The sequence below is a fragment of the Convolutriloba macropyga genome, chromosome 8 (genome assembly GCF_964194025.1).
Source record: "Convolutriloba macropyga chromosome 8, txConMacr16.3, whole genome shotgun sequence".
NCBI lineage: Eukaryota > Metazoa > Xenacoelomorpha > Acoela > Convolutidae > Convolutriloba > Convolutriloba macropyga.
Window position 1 is genome coordinate 30,232,080 of NC_134475.1, and position 19,582 is coordinate 30,251,661.

Below are 19,582 nucleotides of genomic sequence, written 5' to 3' on the forward strand. Positions count from 1 at the left end.
AGTGACATATACTCACTTGACCGTCTCTTTGAATTAAAGTTAAGCAAAGTCAATATCAGACTAATGAAGTCATTTTTGAGAGTGAAGTAAGTCGCGAATGAACAAAAAATTTGCTCCACTGAGAGTGAAAAAAGACGTCACGCACGCAATTCAGTTGAAGTTCCATGAAGGAATGAACAAAAAGCAGATTTGAAGAGATTGCGAATTCATATGGTCGTAACAAAAGTCTTGACGACAAAATAAAAAAAACTTAGCAGGTCATAGCTAAACATAGCTAAAACGTAGCTAACAAACAAGTCCTGAAATACAACTCAAAAAATTGTATTATTTGATGACCTGACAATCATTTACTCCGCTTTAAAAAGCAAATGAGAGCTACTATTAATGAATCTAAGCAATAAAAACAACACAAGACCAAAAAAACAAGCAAGACTAAAATTCAACTTATAATATTTCAAAAGACAGGATCAACATCAAAAAGCAAATGTCGATGAGTCCACTCACTGATAATAATAAATGATCAGAGAAAATAACCCAGATTCGCAACTAAACTCGAAACATTTTGAAAACACTTAGTATAAAAGTCACAGAACGCAACAGCTGCTAAAAGATACAATTACAACAATCCATTGAGTCCTCAATGACCACCGCTGAGATAATGACAGCAATAAGTACAACAACTACTAGCAAAACTAAAAAAAAAATCATTACGACTTTCAGAAAAAACGAACAAACGTAAAAGTCACAAGAATGAATAACTGTGAACGGAAATCACTTGCTTTGACCGAAGCATTTAAGCAACCAATGAGACCTGTAAATAATGAGACCGGGAGTTAAGACGACAAAGTTGAAAAAAAACTCCAAAAATTTGATAATTATTATTTGAACAATTAGTGTCAGCCATAGAAAGCACTAGCTTTGAACACAAACGATTAACTTAACGGTTATTAACAGCATCAGAGATCTGTCCCCAATGATATTAAATGACAAGACATCAAAAAATAGAGTAAATACTTGGAGAAGTTAAAAGTTCTCAAAATTTTTACGACGAAGTAGCGTCAAAGTCATAAAAACCAATAGGTATTAACTCGTGTCATTAATTTGGTTCATTTGCGCCTCATTAGCAAGCAATGAGACTTGTGCCCCTTGATGATACTTAGTAATAAGACAACAAATAATTTCAAAGGGCAAAATCTGAAATTCACTAAAATTGTAGAACAACAAATGGTGGCAATCATAAAAGTTTTAGCTGCTCCTTAATGAATTCAAGCAAATGCAAACGGCACCATTAGAACACGTGTACCATTTTAAAAGCACTGAAGGAGAGGAAGTTCCAAAAACAGAAGTCAAATTGACGCACCTGAAAAAATCCATCTCAAAAACCGCCAAATTGTTCAAACACCAATTTTTCAATCCACTTTAAAATTAGTTTGGACAAACTCACGCCTCGACATTTCGCTCCTTTTCAATTTTTCAATCAACCTACACAATTTTTCGCTCCCTTAACTATTTCAGTGTGACCAAAATCACCACTCTAATTTGACTCCTTACTGACGTGAAAAAGCCGAAAAAAGCGCGAACAGATCTTAAAAAAAGACAGCGCACCAATAAAATTCAAATTCTTTGAATAGTAAAAACTTAGCAGAACAAGTCCTGACGTAAAATTCAAAGAATTTTCCTTGACTAAAAAAACTAGAGCTAGAACGGACTATGAGTGAATTGCGAAAACAATTTCAAAAAAAATCCGATCAAAAATTTAAAAAACAGTAAAGATCAAAGTGCAATTGCCGCATGTCAACAAAAAACAACTAGCGAGACAGCAAATTTCCAAACACTTTCTGAAGCACAAAGTGAAAATTTGAAGACAGCCTCGCCCCCTTTTTAAAAAATATTGGAAAAATAGAATTAGGGAATGCCAATTAACAAAAAAATCAGGTAACTTTCTGCTCAGAACTTTATTGCAATGCCTCTTCAGTGATAATAATGAATGAATTCTTCAACTAGTAGCTAAATTGTCGTGAAAATGGAAAGACGGGAACGAATTCAAATGGTATACAACATAGCCAGCAAATTGCTGGAAAATAGCCGCGATAGACGCTTGCAGCCTTCCATAGAATTGAAACAACTGAAGAAATAAGACAGACAGATTGACCACCAGTCCCTTAAAACACTACTAGATTTTATGGGTTAGAATTGGACTGTCATTTTTATGAAACACGTACGCTTTATAAGGAAAAAAACCCTTAGATCTTTTTCAACATTAATATTTTAAATCAAAAACTCAAGACTCTAATACTCAAGAATTAGGGCATATACTTTTGGCACTATTTAAGATGCATACTATTGGTCCTTAACTAGTAGAAGTTCAAAAAATTTGAGGTTCATTAAGTGTGTTCAGAAGTCATTTTTTGAGTGAGTAAAGTAAAAACATAGCAGGACAAGTCCTGGCGTACAATTCAAAGAATTTGCATTGACTGAACAAAAAACTAGACCCAGAACGGATAATGAATGAACTGGAAAAACCATTCCGAAAAAAATCAGATACAAAATCGAAAAAACAGTAAAAATCAAAGTCAAAATGCCGCATGTGAACAAAAAAACCACTAGCAAGATAGCGAACTATTCTTGAAACTCGATTTTCTCACTCTACTCTAAACTTCGAGTGAAAAAATTCACGCCACAAAACCACTCGCTTTTTCGCTCCACTTCCTGTTTCGGCGTGACTAAAATCAATACTCCAATTTGATTTCAAAAATCATGAAAACGTGTGAACAGATCTTAAAAAAAAAGACAGCGCCCCAATACAATTCAAACTCTTTGAAATGCAAAGAACCAAGAGAAGGCCAATAATAGTCTCCACTATCGCTCCGCGGCTATTAAACACCATATTTCAAGAAACAGAAAGATTGCAAAACCGTAAATATACTTAAAAATTATAAAAATTATATTGGCATGTTTATTGGTGAAATATAAAGGATTGCATTGAAAAAAAAATATTCGCAGGCCGAATGTTTCCATACAGTTTGAACGTTCGCGATTCTGTAACGGAAGTGTTATCAAAAAAGGTCTTGAGGTGAATGACTGTTAATCTTCTACTTTTCTCAGGTAATAAAAAAGGACAGAAAATGCAAACCCTAAACCCTGCGCAAAGCTGATTGAGGCAAAGTGTTTTGTCGAGAAGCTCAAAGCCAATTATATTCAATTATATATTAGACAGTATCCATGCGACACAGCTGGATGTTCGAAAAAGAAATGAATCAGGTCCGTTTCCAAAAGCCCAAATTTGCCCAATTCCATTTTACCCAATGCCATTATTATGCACAATGCCAATATACCCAATGCACTTTAATATTTTCGTTCAATAATCCGATTACAAATTAGGAGCGGCTGCTATACGTATGTTTTAACATACTTAACGGCCATCAAAATAAATTAGCTATCAAAAGTAACCCTCCCGCACAGCTGAGTCGCAAAATTTAAATAAAACCAAATTAATCTGGCCACTTTCCGCAAAAAAACTCACAGAATGGTCTGCGGCCACTAAATGTGATACGCATTTTCAAGAAACGTTTTATTGAAAATTGTTAGAAATAGAGCTTTACGGTTTGAAAAAAAAACTTGATATTTTCTGTATATAGGGATACAAAGGCGAACCAGTATAACAATTATTTCATGAGAAGAGACAAAAAAGAGGCACTCAATGCCTGATTAGTTACTAAAAGACAAAGCTTTCAGCAAAAAAATAATAATCTGCGTGTGATGCCAACACATACGAGGAAATTTCCTAGGGTCTTTTACACTAGACGAGAAAACTTACACCAGTATAAAAATTTGAATAATAGTTTCAAAGGACGATACTCATTTGTAACAGTGAAATGAGATCAACATCCCTTGTCCTGACTTCTCTAAGTTCTCTCGACTACTATCCTGTCAAATTGCAGGCAATGCAAACAATGATAACCGAAAACTGGAAGCCGAATGTCAACAAATGAAGTGACAAAAAATTGATGACGCAAAAGTGCTTCACACCACAATTATCGCCGGTAACTGTGGATAGCAGATAGATTGATTCCATATCATAACTTTCTTTATACTTCAAACAAAGCCCAAGTTTCTATTAAACAACACAATTCAAAAACCAGCATGCATGACCAAACTGAATTCATAAAAAATTAATTTTCACTCAATTCTAAAACAATCAAAATTTAAAGAAACTTGATATACACTTCAAATCAGATAGATTATGAGCAATTACAACGATAATGAGAGCAACTATAAAAAATATTCAAATGATATCGAATTCTGCATTTTGGAAATTTATTTTCGGCCAGAGATTAAAGTATTATTAATGAAGAACAATTACACAATTACAGAAAGCATGACCAGCAAAAGAATTCTCCATTCTGAGATCGATTCAGCAACCAGCATTCTCAGATTTCGGAGCTTCAACTGGTACAGCATTCTGTGCTTGCGGAAACATCTGCATATACTGGTTGTAAATATCCACTGGATTCAGACCACGTGACTTCATATAGAGCTTCACCTGTATCAATAGTAATATTCAACCCCCTTTCGTGACCCTTGACCCTAGAAAATTTTCACTACAGATATTTCATTAGAAAAGACTGTGCAGAACAAACATAGCCAGCAGATTGTCGGAAGAAGCTGCGAAAAAGACTTGCGTGCCGTATAATACAGATAGAAGCAGATACAGCTAAGTTGAAAAAGTTAACGACTGTGCTCAATAAGCTATGTTAAACACATTCAGCGAGGAAATTAATAAAGCTTTGTTAAAATTCATACCACAGAAGCCTATTTACTTGGCAACTTCATCGCACACGAGTTCCTTTGACATTAAACTAATTCAAATTAAACGCACAAAAGTCAATTTATTGAGTGAGGTAAGTCTAGTATGATAAAAATCTACACCCAAAAAAACCTAAAAACTGTTGCTAGAGAGAGAGAGAGAGAGAGAGAGAGAGAGAGGAGAGGAGAGAGAGAGAGAAAGATAGAGAGAATTGAAGTCACGCGCGCAAACGCTGTTCGTGAGAGGAAACATACCCGCGGAAAATAGCCGCTGCTGATTCCCAAAACCAAGATTGGGATTGAAAGAAGAGAAAATACTAGTGAAAAAATGATTTTCGTACAGAAAATGTTAATGTGCGCAATATTTTGATGTCACTTCGGAGCTGAAAAACTCCTGTTTCGTAGTGAGACAACACAGGGGCTAGTATCAATATCAATAGGCATTAGAGATGGTAATTAAGGTGAAAACTCGAGTAACGGGCATCTAAAACCGGGCTTTATGGGTTTATCCCGTTTCTAGTTCTGATTCCGTTTTTTAATAATGACTCTGTTCATTTTCAATTGCATTGCTGAGCAACAGCTGCCTAGAAGCACTTTGAGCAGAATGAGAGAAGAGTGAAACTAGCCTGGATAAGTCAAAAAGATTTCACGCAAAATGTTGAACAAGCTGTGAACTAAGGTAAAGCGAAAAATTTTTATTCGACGAAGTAAAAAAACATAGCAGGACGAATCCTGACGCAAAATTCAAAGAATTTTCACCGACTAAACAAAAAACCAGATCTAGAACGGACTATAAGTGATTTTGAAAAACTTTCTAAAAATGAGATGAAAAAAATTTTAAAAAAACAGAAAAGCAATTTCAAAATTCCGCATGTAAAAATAACTAGCGAGAAATGGATATTTGATTCGAACAAAAAAAACTAGGACTATAATGAGCTAAAAATGGATTGGAAAAACCACTCAGAAAAAAAATCGGATCCAAAAAATTGAAAAAACAGTTAAAATCAAGGTCAAATTGCCGCATGTGAACAAAAAACAATTAGCGAGAAAGCAATTTTTTTTTCAAACACCGTTTTCTCACTCTCCCTTAAAACTAGAGCGAACAAATTTCACGCCGCAAAACTACTCGCTTTTTCGCTCCACTTCCTGTTTCGGCGTGACCAAAATCACTACTCCAAATTGACTTCAAAAATCATGAAAATGTGTGAAGAGATCTCAAAAAAAAAGACAGCGCCCCAATACAATTCAAATTCTTTGAACTGTAAAAAAAAACGAAGAAGCGCTATAATAGCTATAATAGCCAGCTGAGGCGGATATTAACAAGTCATTCAGAAAATTTGTCCTTTTCAACTCTGTTGGGAGAACAAATGTAAAACTAAAAAGTGTCCGACGACGCAACAACAAACCTAGCAGGACAAGTCCTGACCTTCAGTTAACCAGAAGCGAAAAATGAAATCATGTTCTAACACCCATTTCTCCATCTACATCAAAATTAGCGGAGAAAGTCGCGCCGCAAAACCAGTCGACTTTTCGCTCGACTTCCTGTTTCGGTATGGCAAAATATCACTGCAATTTGTTTTCAAAAGCATGGCACTGTGAACAGATCAAACACCAAAACCATAGCAGGACAAGTCCTGGCCGGGAATTCAAAAATTTTCAGTGAATAATCCAAAACTAGACCAAAAAGGGACTATTATTGGATTGGTAAAACCATTTAAACAACCGAATAATAAAACCGGAAAAAAATAAAAGTCAAGTTACCGCCTATGAACAAAAAATCAGAGGCTAGAAACCGCTTCTATTCAAACATCGTTTTCTCACTCTACCATAAAACTAAAGTGAAAAAATTTCACGGCTCAAAATCACCCACTTTTCCGTTCCAATTCATGTTTCGACTTAAAAAGATTTATTTAAGGACTTGACATTCAACATTCAAACAGCAACATCAAAGTAAGACAACAACGCCCCTGACCCAGTATGCACAAAAGGAACAAAATATCTAAAAGCAATTAGAGAAATTCTTTGTGCAAGTTTTAGTCTATTGAAAACCACTAAAAGAAACAACAGTCAATGAAATTATTCACTCTACGCGTCCTTAGAAAGAGTACACAGTACAAGATTATGGGAATCAATGACTGTCAAACAAAATGCAAAAACTAAAGAAATAGGCAAAAATCAGAATAACATCGGAAGTCGGTTCCTGCAAAGGAAAAAATCTCATGAATACACACCTATATCCTTAACAACGGCAAAAAAAGTCTAGAAGTCATAAATAAAGAGCTTTTATTGGTTCCAATGGAGAAAAAGGGAAATTAGAACTAAAAAGAAGACAAGATTCACAAATTCACGTTTAAGTTTCGAGAACAATTGGCATCACGGTCAAATGCATAACATCACTCTAAAATTTGCAGCCAATAGTCTGACCAAAATCATGCCGCTCTAAAAGATCAATAAAACTAACTTTTGAGAACAAGCGGTAAGACAAGAGACAACAAACAAGCAAGAAAAAGAACTTTAATTATTTGAAAACGATTATTATGAACTCAAGTGACTAACAGGATTCGTTTGTTCCTTATTAGCAACCGATGGTAACTGCCATTGAGAACAAATGATACGAAAACAACAATATATAATTGTCTCAAAAATCAAAAACCCGCTATGACTTTTAAAACAAATAGTAAAGTCAAGGAAAGTAAGAGCTACGGACTGGAACAATTAGTTCGATTAACTATATCCTCATTAACAACCGATCAGATATATCAATACTGATATTAAAACATACCCGGCAGATTGCCGGGAAATAGCCGGCGTTGATTCCAATAAGCATGATTGGGATTGAAAGAATAGAAGATATAAAAAAAAGATTTTTGTACAAAAACATTTTTTAAGTCCGATTTATTTCGATGGCATTTCGTAGTTGAACATACTTCTGTTTCTTAAAGAGAGGATACAGGGGCTACTATTAATACCAATAAGCATAAGAGATGGCAACTAAGACTAATAGAAACGACTTTCAAATAGCGCGCATCTAAAATTGGGCTTTATGGGTTTATCCCGTTTCTATTTCTACACTTCAATTGTTTAATCTGACTCTGTTCATTTTGAATTGCTTTGCTGAGCAACTGATGTTCAAATTCAATTTTAGCAGAATGAGAGAAGAGAGAAACTAGCCTAGAGAAGTCAAAAAGATTTCACGCAAAATGCTGAAAAAGCGGCAAAATGGTAAAGCGAAAAAAAAGTTCGACGAAGTAAAAAAAAATAGGAGCGCTATAAAAAAAATAGCCGGCTGAGAAGATGAGGGCGGCTATTAATAATAAGACAGCAAAAAAGGCAACAATGAAACAAAAACCAAAACCTCATTCAAATTTTTTGAAAACGAACACCGCATAAGCTATAGAAAGCGAAAGCTATGAACCGAAACAAATAATTCGACTTATTTAGGCATCCTTAGGAACAGATGAGCCCTGTCGTTAATGAGACCAAGAGATAAGACAACAAAATGAACGATTCAAACTGGCAAAACTCAAAAAATCATTTCTTGAAGACAGTTAGTATCAAAGTCATAGAATGTGTAAGCTTTGTACTGAAATAATTGAATCGATTCAAAAAACTTATGACCTATGAGAACTGTCCTTACTGCGAATAGATTATAGGACAACACAAAGAACAGCTAAGACTCGCAAAACTCAAGAAATCGAAAAAAACTGAGCTCAAATAGTGAAACGGAACCCTTAATTATGTTGATTTAGGCCTCATTAGCATCCCATGAGATCTGTCAACAATGCCACCAAGTTATAAAAAAATCAGAAATAATAAAAAGGGGTATAAATCAGTTATTTACTAATATTTTATGACAACAAATAGAGGGAAGTGATTGAAAGCATTAGTTGCCCGTTGATAAAACTCATAAGAAACGTTTAAAACGGAAGTCCAATTACCACACGTGGAAAAAATGTACTTTCAAAAACTAATAATTCGTTAAAATACCAATTTCTTATTCCACTTTAAAGTTAACTTGAAAAAAAAAACACGTGCCAAGCCTTCTCGCTTTTTCGCTCCCTTTACTCCTTTACTAATCCAGCGTGAGAAAAAACACTACTATAAACTATAATTTTACTTATCATTGGCGTCAGAAAGCCAGAAAAAGGTCAACAGCGCACCAATACAACCGAAATACTTTGGATTGTAAAAAAGACAGCACCCCAATACACTTCAAATTCTTGAAGTCTTACGTCTTTGCAGCTATAAAAAGTGGTGGCGAAAAGCACTTAAACGTGCCTGCCTAATATTAGCTGTCTGTATGTACAGCTTTCAAGTTCCGGCATCATCAATACCCTCGTCCTCCCGTACGTGAAGCACTCCAAAGTTACAGAGCACGTGCCGAAACGGGACAGAAAGGTCCTGAAAGGTTCCGATTTGTCATTTAAATAAATTGCGGGGTGTACAACGATTCACAGATGAGTTCTTACCTGTTTTGGAATTTCCGCCAGGACCTTCTGAGCCAACTTCTGCTGAGAGCGTGCCATGGCTGCAGCATCTGAGTAAGGAGGAATAACTTCTCGCAGAGGCACAAACTAAAAAAAAATCAAAGTACAAAAGACAACGATACAACAATGAAAAACACAAACATACCCGGCAGATTGCCGGAAAATAGCCGCCGTTGATTCCAATAAGCATGGCTGGGATTGAAATAACAGAAGATATTGAAAAAAAAGTTTTGCGTACAAAAACATTTTTTTAAGTCCGATTTATTTTGATGGCATTTCGTAGTTGAACATACTTCTGTTTCTTAGAGAGAGGCTACAGGGGCTACTATCAATAACAATCAGCATTAGAGAGAGGTAACTAATACTTATAGGACCGACGTTCAAATAGCGGGCATCTAAAATTGGGCTTTATGGGTTTATCCCGTTTCTATTTCTGACTTCAATTTTTTATACTGACTGTTCATTTTGAATTGCTTTGCTGAGCAACTGATGTTCAAAATCACTTTTAGCAGAATGAGAGAAGAGAGAAACTAGCCTAGAGAAGTCAAAAAGATTTCACGCAAATTGTTGAAAAGGCGGCAAAATGAGGTAAAGCGAAACATTTTTTTATTCGACGAAGTAAAAAAAAAAAATAGGAGCGCTATAATAGCCGGCTGAGAAGATGAGGGCGGCTATTAAAAATAAAAAAATATGCTATATATGAGCTCAAAAACTATTGGACTGCATTGAGAAATTTAAATATTCTCTATTCATGAAAAAGACACAACACACATCTCTTAAATTTAGTGATATCAGAAAAATCAAAAACATAACCTACTAATGACGGAAGAGGTGCTCTTAAATGTCGTGGGTGCTCGACAAGTATTGCAGATTGCCTCCAGTCGGGGGAGGGAGGAAGTAACCAAAATCACTAATAGGGCTTCACAGGAGGTCATTTCAGGTTAGGCTTGTATACACCACTATAACCGCGAATAAAATTTAAAGTGAACAAATTTACAACAATTTTGGCGCACTTTTCACTGACTTTTAGTAATGAACTGCCGCCGCTTGAGTTCAGCTGCTAGCACTTGCGAATGAGAAAAATTTACATCACGCAAAACAAAAGTCAAATGCGTTGAAGTCACTAATAAGGTCAAAACAGTCAAGCAAAAATTTAGCATAAAAAACACAGCAGGCTGACTATGTACAGTAATTGACTCGAAGAACCGTTCAATATGATCTCCATATTTAACCTCCCCTAAAAACATCAAAAAAGAAAGAAATAACAAAATAACTGCCTAATAAAACTATAGAAAATGTTCGTAAAAAACTGATAACTCAGTTTTTAGTTCAAGGGTTTGGTGTCACGGCCTGGTGTAGGCATGTGGAATGAAAGGGGAATTTAAGAGTTAGGTAGCTGGGGGTAGCTAGTTTTTGATGGGAGAAGGCCGTGGGGGTAAGGAGTAGTCGGGAGTGAGGTGGGGGAGATTTGTCGATTGGATAGGTAAGAAGGATTTTTATGGGAAACAACTGCTCAAAACGCCCTTTTGACTTTGAGTATCACCTGCAGTTCTTAATTACCATGTATTAGTAACTAAGCTACTGCTAAAGTCTAACGTTCAAACACAGAAATCAACGTTCTAAAACAGAAGAAAATGTTTGAAAACATAAGGCAAAAGTTCAAGTGATAAAAAACTTGCTTCAGTTAACAAAAAAGCAGGATATCCTGAAATAAAATCCAACTAAATGAAGGAAGAACTAAAAACTACTTCCTGACCAGCAGACCAAATGATTATTGGCAGCCAAACAGAAAAACAGTCTCATAATTTAGGAGAAACCAAACTAATCAAACAAAATATAATCGTTGTCAAAAATCTTGAAGCAGTTACCCTGGAGTCTAAACTTGATCTATTTATATAGAGCCAGTGCTCCACGCAGAAGCCTTCAAAGGTGCTTATTGGTCACGAACTCGAGAAATATTCCAAATACTTTAAATTGAAAAACGCCTAATTTATAGAAAGTGATTCACTTTCGCATTATTGAAAACTTCAAAACCATTTTTTGTCGCTTGAATCTATCCAGTCACACATCTGCAAGGCCTACAAAATTCTGAAGGGCCTTAAAGATCGATAAAAAACTTAAAAATATCGCAAATTTTATTACAAGCTTGCGATAATTCGTAAGATCATCAAAACAATTTCGTTGTCTGTAGAAACTCTCCAGTAAACCAAACACAAGCCTAATAAGTTTTACTAGCCTACAAAAGGATCGATAAATACTTAAAATAATAAACTTTCCAAAAATTTGAATATTACAATTTCAAAAAAACTGCTAAAATTCATGCTGTTGAAATTTTGAAAACCATTCAAATGCCAGAAAAATTATGCAACAAACCGTTATCAAACCTTAAAGGAGGTTCCCTCGCCCCAAAAGTTGGAAAAATGAAAAAAGTTTTCAAAAAAGTTTTCAAAAATGCAAAATTAGTATCATTTTGCGTGTTTACGTTTGCAGTAACAGAGCTCAAAAAAGACTCACAAAGCAATTATGTCTTGCAGAAGACCTTCAGCGGCTTTGACAAAAGTCAATTGTAGACTGATCAAGCAAGAAAACTGTAAATATAAAAAAACGTGAAAAATAGCGCGAATTTGGGCTCACAAACACCAAAAATGAACCTTAAATCTTGAATTCATGACCTCCCAGCAGCTGCAACAATCCATACACTTTAGGGACTAGTAAAGCCAGCAAAATAAGTTAAAATTTTTAACCGTGGAGTATTATTGTTACCGTTAGAGATAGAAGAGCGTTGCTGAATTGTTTAATTGGAGTTTTGCCCAAATTTTTTAATAAAAAAGTTCAAAAATCGATTTTTTAAAATCAAAAATGGCAAAAATATGCTTTTTTCGGTCCAATTTGTAACAATTTGCCAGACATAGTGACCTAGTAATTTTAACACAGACTCTCACAGAATTTTGTGAAATTTAGACAATTTTCAATTTTTGTGGTAGTCGTTTTACGAAAAGTCTTTATGATGATCACAGAAAACGCAAATGAAGATTTTATATTCCCGTGGTTAATAATTTAAAAATTTAATGGCTTGAACACTGTAGTTTTGTAAAGTTGTTTGTGAAATCTCTTATTTCAGCTTGTACTTAATGATATTCTACAGTTTTATGATTTAGTCTCACTAAATACAGGCGCAATTAGTTTTCCAAGTAGTTGCAAGACAAACTGTATACTCGTTTAGTTGAAAGCCTTTGTTGGCTATGAATATTGAAACTATTTTGTTTTTTTTTTAAAAAAGACAGACAATAGATTTTTGAGATTTGCCAACCTTCTTTCTGTTAACTTGTAGCTTAGCATCTCTATAGTCAAGTCACATCATTTATCTATTGAGATACAATTTGCTCTTTATAAGGGTTTTATATTACTCAAATTGCCTTTGTTCTTGGTAGAAACAGTTTTCGTAAAATATTCGTGAATTTTGGATATTCGCCCCTTTTTTGTAGGTTTTTGTTTACTTTTCACAGTATCACAAAAATGAGCGTTATTTTATCCACATATTTTGCCACTCTAAAAAAACGTAATCGTAGATTTTTAATGGTTTAGTGAGCAGCTTAAAATTTAATTGGCTGTGACATCATTTTTGTTCTAAATTTGTGTACAATTTTTTTGAGCAAATTTTTTCCTTTTTGCCTGTACTTGTTGTTCGTTTTGTAGCCGTATGACATATTCCGGATAACGAAAAGTCTCAATTGTTGTCTATGGATGGAGTTATAAAAGAAACTCTCAATGATTTCATTTGATGCATAATTTTTCTAATCAGTCCGAAGTTAATTCTTTTCAAAAAAGCATTGTTTTATTAAACATTGCCCTTTTGCTAATTTCTTGTCGACTTGTTACCAAGTCGCATTGAGGAAAATTCCCATATTTTGTTCTAACAAAGTACAAGTTAATCTTCTTAGTATAAGTTTTATCTGATGCCATTTTGTTTATTGATGGTTTTCAAAAAAATAGACGTTTTGGTAGTAATTAAATTTGTAATTATTTGATTTTTATCGCCGTTTTTGCTGGTAGTCAAATTATGGTAGTCAGAGGTCTCATAGTCCCTCTAAGGTAGATTGTTTTTATTCAATTAGTAGTTTGTTGAATGATATGTTGGATATGTTAATTTTTTTATCTCTTCCTCGTTTGGTGGACAACTAAGTGAAAAATGTAGAGGAGCGGGGTCGGAACTTAATGAGCAAACACACACTACCGAGTCTCCTTGTTATACTGACTTGTTGTACTTGTTATACTGAGGTAAAATTTTTTTAAATCTACTTTTCTCGCACTCTCTCAAAAACGATATGAACACAAAATCACTCTCTTCTTTCTGTTCTTCGATTCGTTCAGCCGTTTGACCTGAACAGTTAGTTTTCACACGCGGCAGTGACTTTCACATCATTTTTTAATGCACTCCAAAAAAAATTGTCGACGAAAAAAAGACGCTCTACCAATACTCCTCGTTCTATCACAACTTCGCTCTCATTCCTTTCTCAACAATAGAACTCAATGCAATAAGCTATGAACACAAAATCACTCTCTTGTTTCTTTTCTTCAATTCGTTCAGTCGTTTGACCTAAACAGTTAGTTTTCACATGCGGCAGTGACTTTCACATCATGTTTTAATGCACTCCAAAAAAATAAAAAAATTGTCGACGAAAAGACGCTCTACCAATACTCCTCGTTCTATCACAACTTCGCTCTCATTCCTTTCTCAACAAAAGAACTCAATGCAAAAAGCTTAGTGATGTGTTCTAAGACAACGTTTTTTTTAACCACGGTGTTCTCAAAGATACAGTTTTTAGGAAAGCTGTACTTTGGTGTTCCCAAAGTAATTTTCTTTTCTGCGTCAATGCATTTTCCGAAAAATTAAGAGGTCATCTTGATGTTCATTAGTTTGCAGATAACACTCACTTATATTGCCATTTTGAGATATAAGAAAGTATTTTGGAAAAGGTCGAAAAATTATTGGACAGATAAATATTCGAATATAAATCAGCTGACGCTAAATGCAGACAAAAAAGTTTATATTTAACAAGTCATTCTAAAGGAAAAACAAATATAGTTATTAGAACTGAAAAAATGTTAACATACTCCGAGCAGCCGGTATCGTGCTATAGAATTGGATTCAAATTTAACGCTTAAAAATCACTGCAATCAATCTTGAGCACAATTGCTGTAAACGTTCGTTCAATTCATGTTGTAAAGAAATAGCTTCATTTGGAGTTCAGAATTGCGGTTTCCAGGCCTATGGTGCAATCAGAACTTTTTTTCATATGAATATTCTTGAGATAATTAATAGCAAAAACCCAACGCAAAACTCGGCAAATCAACTGGGGTGTAACGGTTTGTTATTTTCGTCAAAAGTATGGTCAATCCTGATATTTTTCAACAAAACTAAGCAGAACACAAGAACAAAACAGCCGGCAGATTGCCGGAAAATAGCCCCCGTTGAAGCGCTAGACGCACATCGGGATTGAAACATAGAAAAATGGAAGAAAGTTTCAAAAATTGTTCTAATTCAGTCTGCAGTTTCAGTTAGACTCTAAACCTATACCTAATTCAGCTTCTAAACTGAAGGGTATAAGGCTTTATACTAAAATCAGCTAGCAACCGCTCTAATGAGCGTTGATAACCTAATGCACTATGACTTAATGACCGCGCTTTATCGGTTTATCCTGTTTTTTTATTTTGCTCCTTTGACAATGACCGTATTCACTACATTGCGTAATTCAATGCGTGAAACAATTTGGAATCCATTCAGTTGAAACAGTGAGTGAGGTAAGTCAGAAGTCAAAGGTAAAAATCGTGACTTATGTAAAACGAAAAACGATCAAAAGGTAAAGCGAATTAAAAAAAAGAGAGCGACCAAATAATAGCCGTTTGAGAGGCTGACGGCGGGTATTAAACAGATTATAAAATTCAAGCAGAAATAAATGCGGTAACACATCTCTGTCATCCAAAAACATTGGGAATTGGAACAATTGACATTCTTCGAATAGAATTCTGAACGGTAAAGGTCTAAGAAGGGTTAAAAAAAACTTCCATATCAGTCAGAATTGAGACCACTTATCAAGAGTCAATTGTTAGTCTTTATTTTCATCTTTGAGAGCGAACGCAAAAATCACAATTGGTTCAATCATTTTAATTAAAAAAATGATTATCATTGCTGAAATAATTGTAATTATGTGAATTATTATCTTATGGTTTATGTATTTGAATCTACATACTTCCTTCTTACAAAAACAATCGTTTAAAATCTAGACAACAAACAAGACACGTATATTTGTTGATCAAACTATTCTGAGTAATTAAAAAGGCCGAGCCAGAAATTACGGTTTACACAAACTCGCAAAAGCAATTGCGAGCTCCCTCCCTGAACACAGCGTATCAAAAAAAACTGCTATGAAATTTAGAACAAAATTTAAAACAACTTAAGTCTATTGTTACATTCCTCAGACCGGGAGATGACACAATGGTAGTTGAGCAAAACCAAAAACACCACTTCTAACTCAATTAACTTTTTTTGCGCTTTATATTTGACTCGTAATAGCACACGGCTTCAAAATAATTCAGCAGCCTTAAACCTGCCTGAGAGCAAATAAGATGATGCATAAACTACGCACGCGTGACCAAAGTCAACTAAAGGTCAAATATCAGACGAAAAACCGATGACAAATTGATCAAAATTGCACGGAAAAAACCCACATGCGTTCATCTGAGATCAATTGGCAGATTTAAATCAGAACAACCAACTCCAAATTATTTAGAAGCTTCGCTCTCAAATGATTAGAGCCAATTACCGAATCGATTTTGTACAAGGACAAATTTTAGTACTATTTTTTTGAAACAGATGAGAAAACGAAAAAAATTCAAAAACCATTGTGGTACGGAATTTCAAAGAAAAATCGAAACGATCAAGCAGAAGATCATATTTTCTGAGGAAATCAAAACTATTTGAACCGCCTTCGTATCTCAACAGCAGTTAATTCAACAACACTGACTAAGAAAACATTAATTGATTTCATCAGCTGCTCAAGTTAATCGCTTCACCAAAAACTAGCAGGTCCGTAAAGGCTATCTGAATGCATCTTAACTTGAAACTTTAACTATTGATATTCCATTGAAAACTTATTCGTGATAACTGGTGTACATGCAAAAGTTTCGATGCATTTTTTTGCAAAACTACTTTGGACACACTAAAAAAATGGAGATCCAAATTTGTAAAAGAAAAGTTTTATGCGAGTTAAGAGTAATAGACGTTCTCACAGAGCATTAAAATTCAAAACAGATAAAATGAGGTATAAAGAGGGAGAGAAAGAGAGATATCGATATCAGCAGAAATATGTAATGAGTGGAGAGCAAATATGATTAAAAGTACGAAAAAATCAAAAAGACAGAACAAAAGAAGGTTGAAAGCAGTGAAGGAACTCAGAAAAAAAACAAGAGTCTGGGAGAAAGCAAACGGGAGCCAAATGGGAATTAACGAGAAAGAAAGAAAAATCGAAATTGGAGAAAGAGGAAAGAACAGAAAGAATACAATGCAACAGAAACCATAATAACATCAGGAACCCACCCCAAAAAAACAATAGGACATAAAAACCTGAATCAAAACCAGACAAATAAAAAAAGAAGTTAGCAAAAAGCCCAGAAAAGAAAAAGACAGAGAAAGGAGGAAAAAGGAAAGTGATCGAGAGAAAGAACTCAAAAAACCGAAACCGATAGAATGAAGCCAAATGGGACAGAAAAAAGAAAGAAGCCTCAATCATGAGAGAGAGAAAGTACAAGACCAGCGAGATAGTGAGCAGGCGCAAAAAACAAAAGCAAAAATTTGAGTTCAAAAATATTACAGTTAGAGAACATTTGAAGAGCAAAAAAAACAGAAGATCAAACAACAGAAAAAAGAAAGATAGAGGAAGGAACTGAAGAGATGGAGAGACACTACAGTTCAAAAGAAGAGAAAACAGATGATTGTGGGTGAGACAATGAATTCTGGTTCTCATAAAAAGGATGAATGTGCTAGTGACAACACGGTGGATGTGCCCAAGACAATAAATGTGCTCAAAGTAATCGTTGGCAAGCCTTTGCGAATGCTTTTAAAGTTAAAGTGCCTGCTAATGCCACCAACAAAATTTTCTTCGAAAAAATTAAAGAAGGTAGATTATAATTTTATCATGTTTTGTATGCAATAATTTATTAAAAACAACCCTTAATGTAAACAAGTCTTCTACTGGGTGCAAAAAAAATTCGTAATTATTCAAGACCTCAGTTTTGTCAGACATATTTTTTGGCACTCAACTTTGGTATAGGCAGCTTTTGTGTCATTTGCTGATTTCATCTGTATTAAAAAACTTTCGTACAGTGAAACTCTGAAAAAACAAATTTCCATCATCCAAATTGCAATCCATGACGTTTTCGGTGAGTGACTTTTCCTTCACAAGTTTTCAACACCACCTTTTTCATCAATAACAATTTTTGACAATGAATTACGAAAAACAATGTCTTTTCTTCGGTCATAGAACCCTCTCTGTCTTGAAACAATTTCCATCATTTACCTTTTCAGTATCAAAAGCTTTTCGGTCAAAGATCGTTTTCTGAAGAAGTTTCTGGTCTCAAACCCTTTATTGAACAACTAATTGGCCAATGATTTTTTCGCCACTATTCTCCTGGTTAAATGCAACACGGATTACTGTCTTTTTCATAAATTCTGATAACACGCTTTTTCGCAAAGATTTTTTCGGTAGATGACAAGACCTCTTAGCAACATTTTGGGTCAATGACCTTTTGGCAAAACTTTTCGGTTAATGACCTTTTTACAACATTTTTGGGTCAATGACCTTTTAGAAACATTAATCGGTTAATGACCTTAAAGCACACTTTTTCGGTCATTAACCCCAATTAGGCAACTGCTTAACCGTGCTCTTCAGCAGTACTGTTAAAACATGCTCATCAGTGATGCCTCTAAAACATGCCGCCTTATGTGTTCAAGCGATTAATATATAGAAGATTGATTTTTCTCTAAGCCTAACATCTTTTTTCAGTGTAATTTTCAGTGTAATCAAAATCATCATTAGAATCCGATACCGAAACAAATCTGATTTATCACGCTAAAAACAGGAGGGATTTTACTTTATTGACCCTAAAAATTCTCGTAAACATGGTCACGAATTTTTTAAAGCGGAAAACTTCCGAAAAATACATTTTTATGTACTTATAGCGAAAAAACACTTGAAAGTGACAGCTAAACGCTCAGATTTATGGCTAAATATTTATGAGGCAGTATATTTAACCACTTGTCATAAAAGTTTATGGTTCAAACAGCAGAACCGAGATTATGTCAGAGAATAATTATGCTGTACAAACGTTATCGTTGGGACCAAACACTACGTAACAGAGCAAGGTCTCTGGGACTAAATTATCTTGGTAAATGCAATTAAAGATAACACCGGGGGCTAAACAAGTAAAATTTGAGTATCACAATCATTAACTTTTAAACGAATGTCAGAGGCTGCCTTCCCTACATTTGACTTTTGTTAAACTTAAATTGTAATAATCCTTTTCGAGCTGAATTTTACCTGTAATTTCTGAATTCAACTAGTTGAGCCCTTTCGAGTTTTTCAAAAGAGTTCGAAGATTTTCAGAACTCCAGTTATCTAAAAGGGACTCTACATTACCCTCTGCTTTGTGGAAAAACAAAACAATACAAACTGAAATTAACGAATAGCTAAAACACTTTGAATTCAAAAAAGTTCTAGCAGACGGAAGAAAGATATCCTACTAAAAACTGGAAAAATATTACCCGCTATCTTGTGGAAAAACGGATCTTTATACAAAAGAAAATTTTCCAATTACCAAAACACTTTGAATTCCAAAAAAGCTCTAATCGAAGAAAGATATCTTACTAAAAAGGAAAATTACCCGCTGGCTTGTGGAAAAACAGAATCTAATACAAACTGCAACTTTCGAAGTGCCAAAACACTTTGAATTCCAGAAAAGTTCTAGTCGAAACAACAAAGATATCCTACCAAAAACACGAGGAGTATTACCCGCTGGCTTGTGGAAAAAAAGAACAATAAAAACTGAAATTTTCGATTTGCCGAAACATTCTGATTTCAAGAAAAGTTCTAGTTGAAGGAAAGAAGATATCCGAAAAATACTCACTCTGCTTATTTTAGACTGCTTCATTAATAAATTGCTGTTTCGAAGCATTTTAGGAAGAGAGAGCGAAGACTAAATCTAGCCTGGAGAAGTCAATAAGACTTCACGCA

General features: G+C 34.6%; 1 protein-coding gene across 1 annotated transcript in view; it reads right to left on the reverse strand.

The window, feature by feature from the left end:
* Window positions 1-4,144: 4,144 nt before the first annotated feature.
* LOC142344666 (copine-3-like) overlaps window positions 4,145-19,582 on the reverse strand; it is a 125,573-nt gene continuing 110,135 nt past the window's right edge. Inside the window, exons 15-16 of the mRNA XM_075396502.1 lie at window positions 9,276-9,380; window positions 4,145-4,543 (exon numbers count right to left, since the gene is read on the reverse strand). Coding sequence (XP_075252617.1) covers window positions 4,415-4,543; window positions 9,276-9,380 — 234 coding nt within the window. The 3' untranslated portion in view covers window positions 4,145-4,414. The remainder of the gene's footprint in view (window positions 4,544-9,275; window positions 9,381-19,582) is intronic.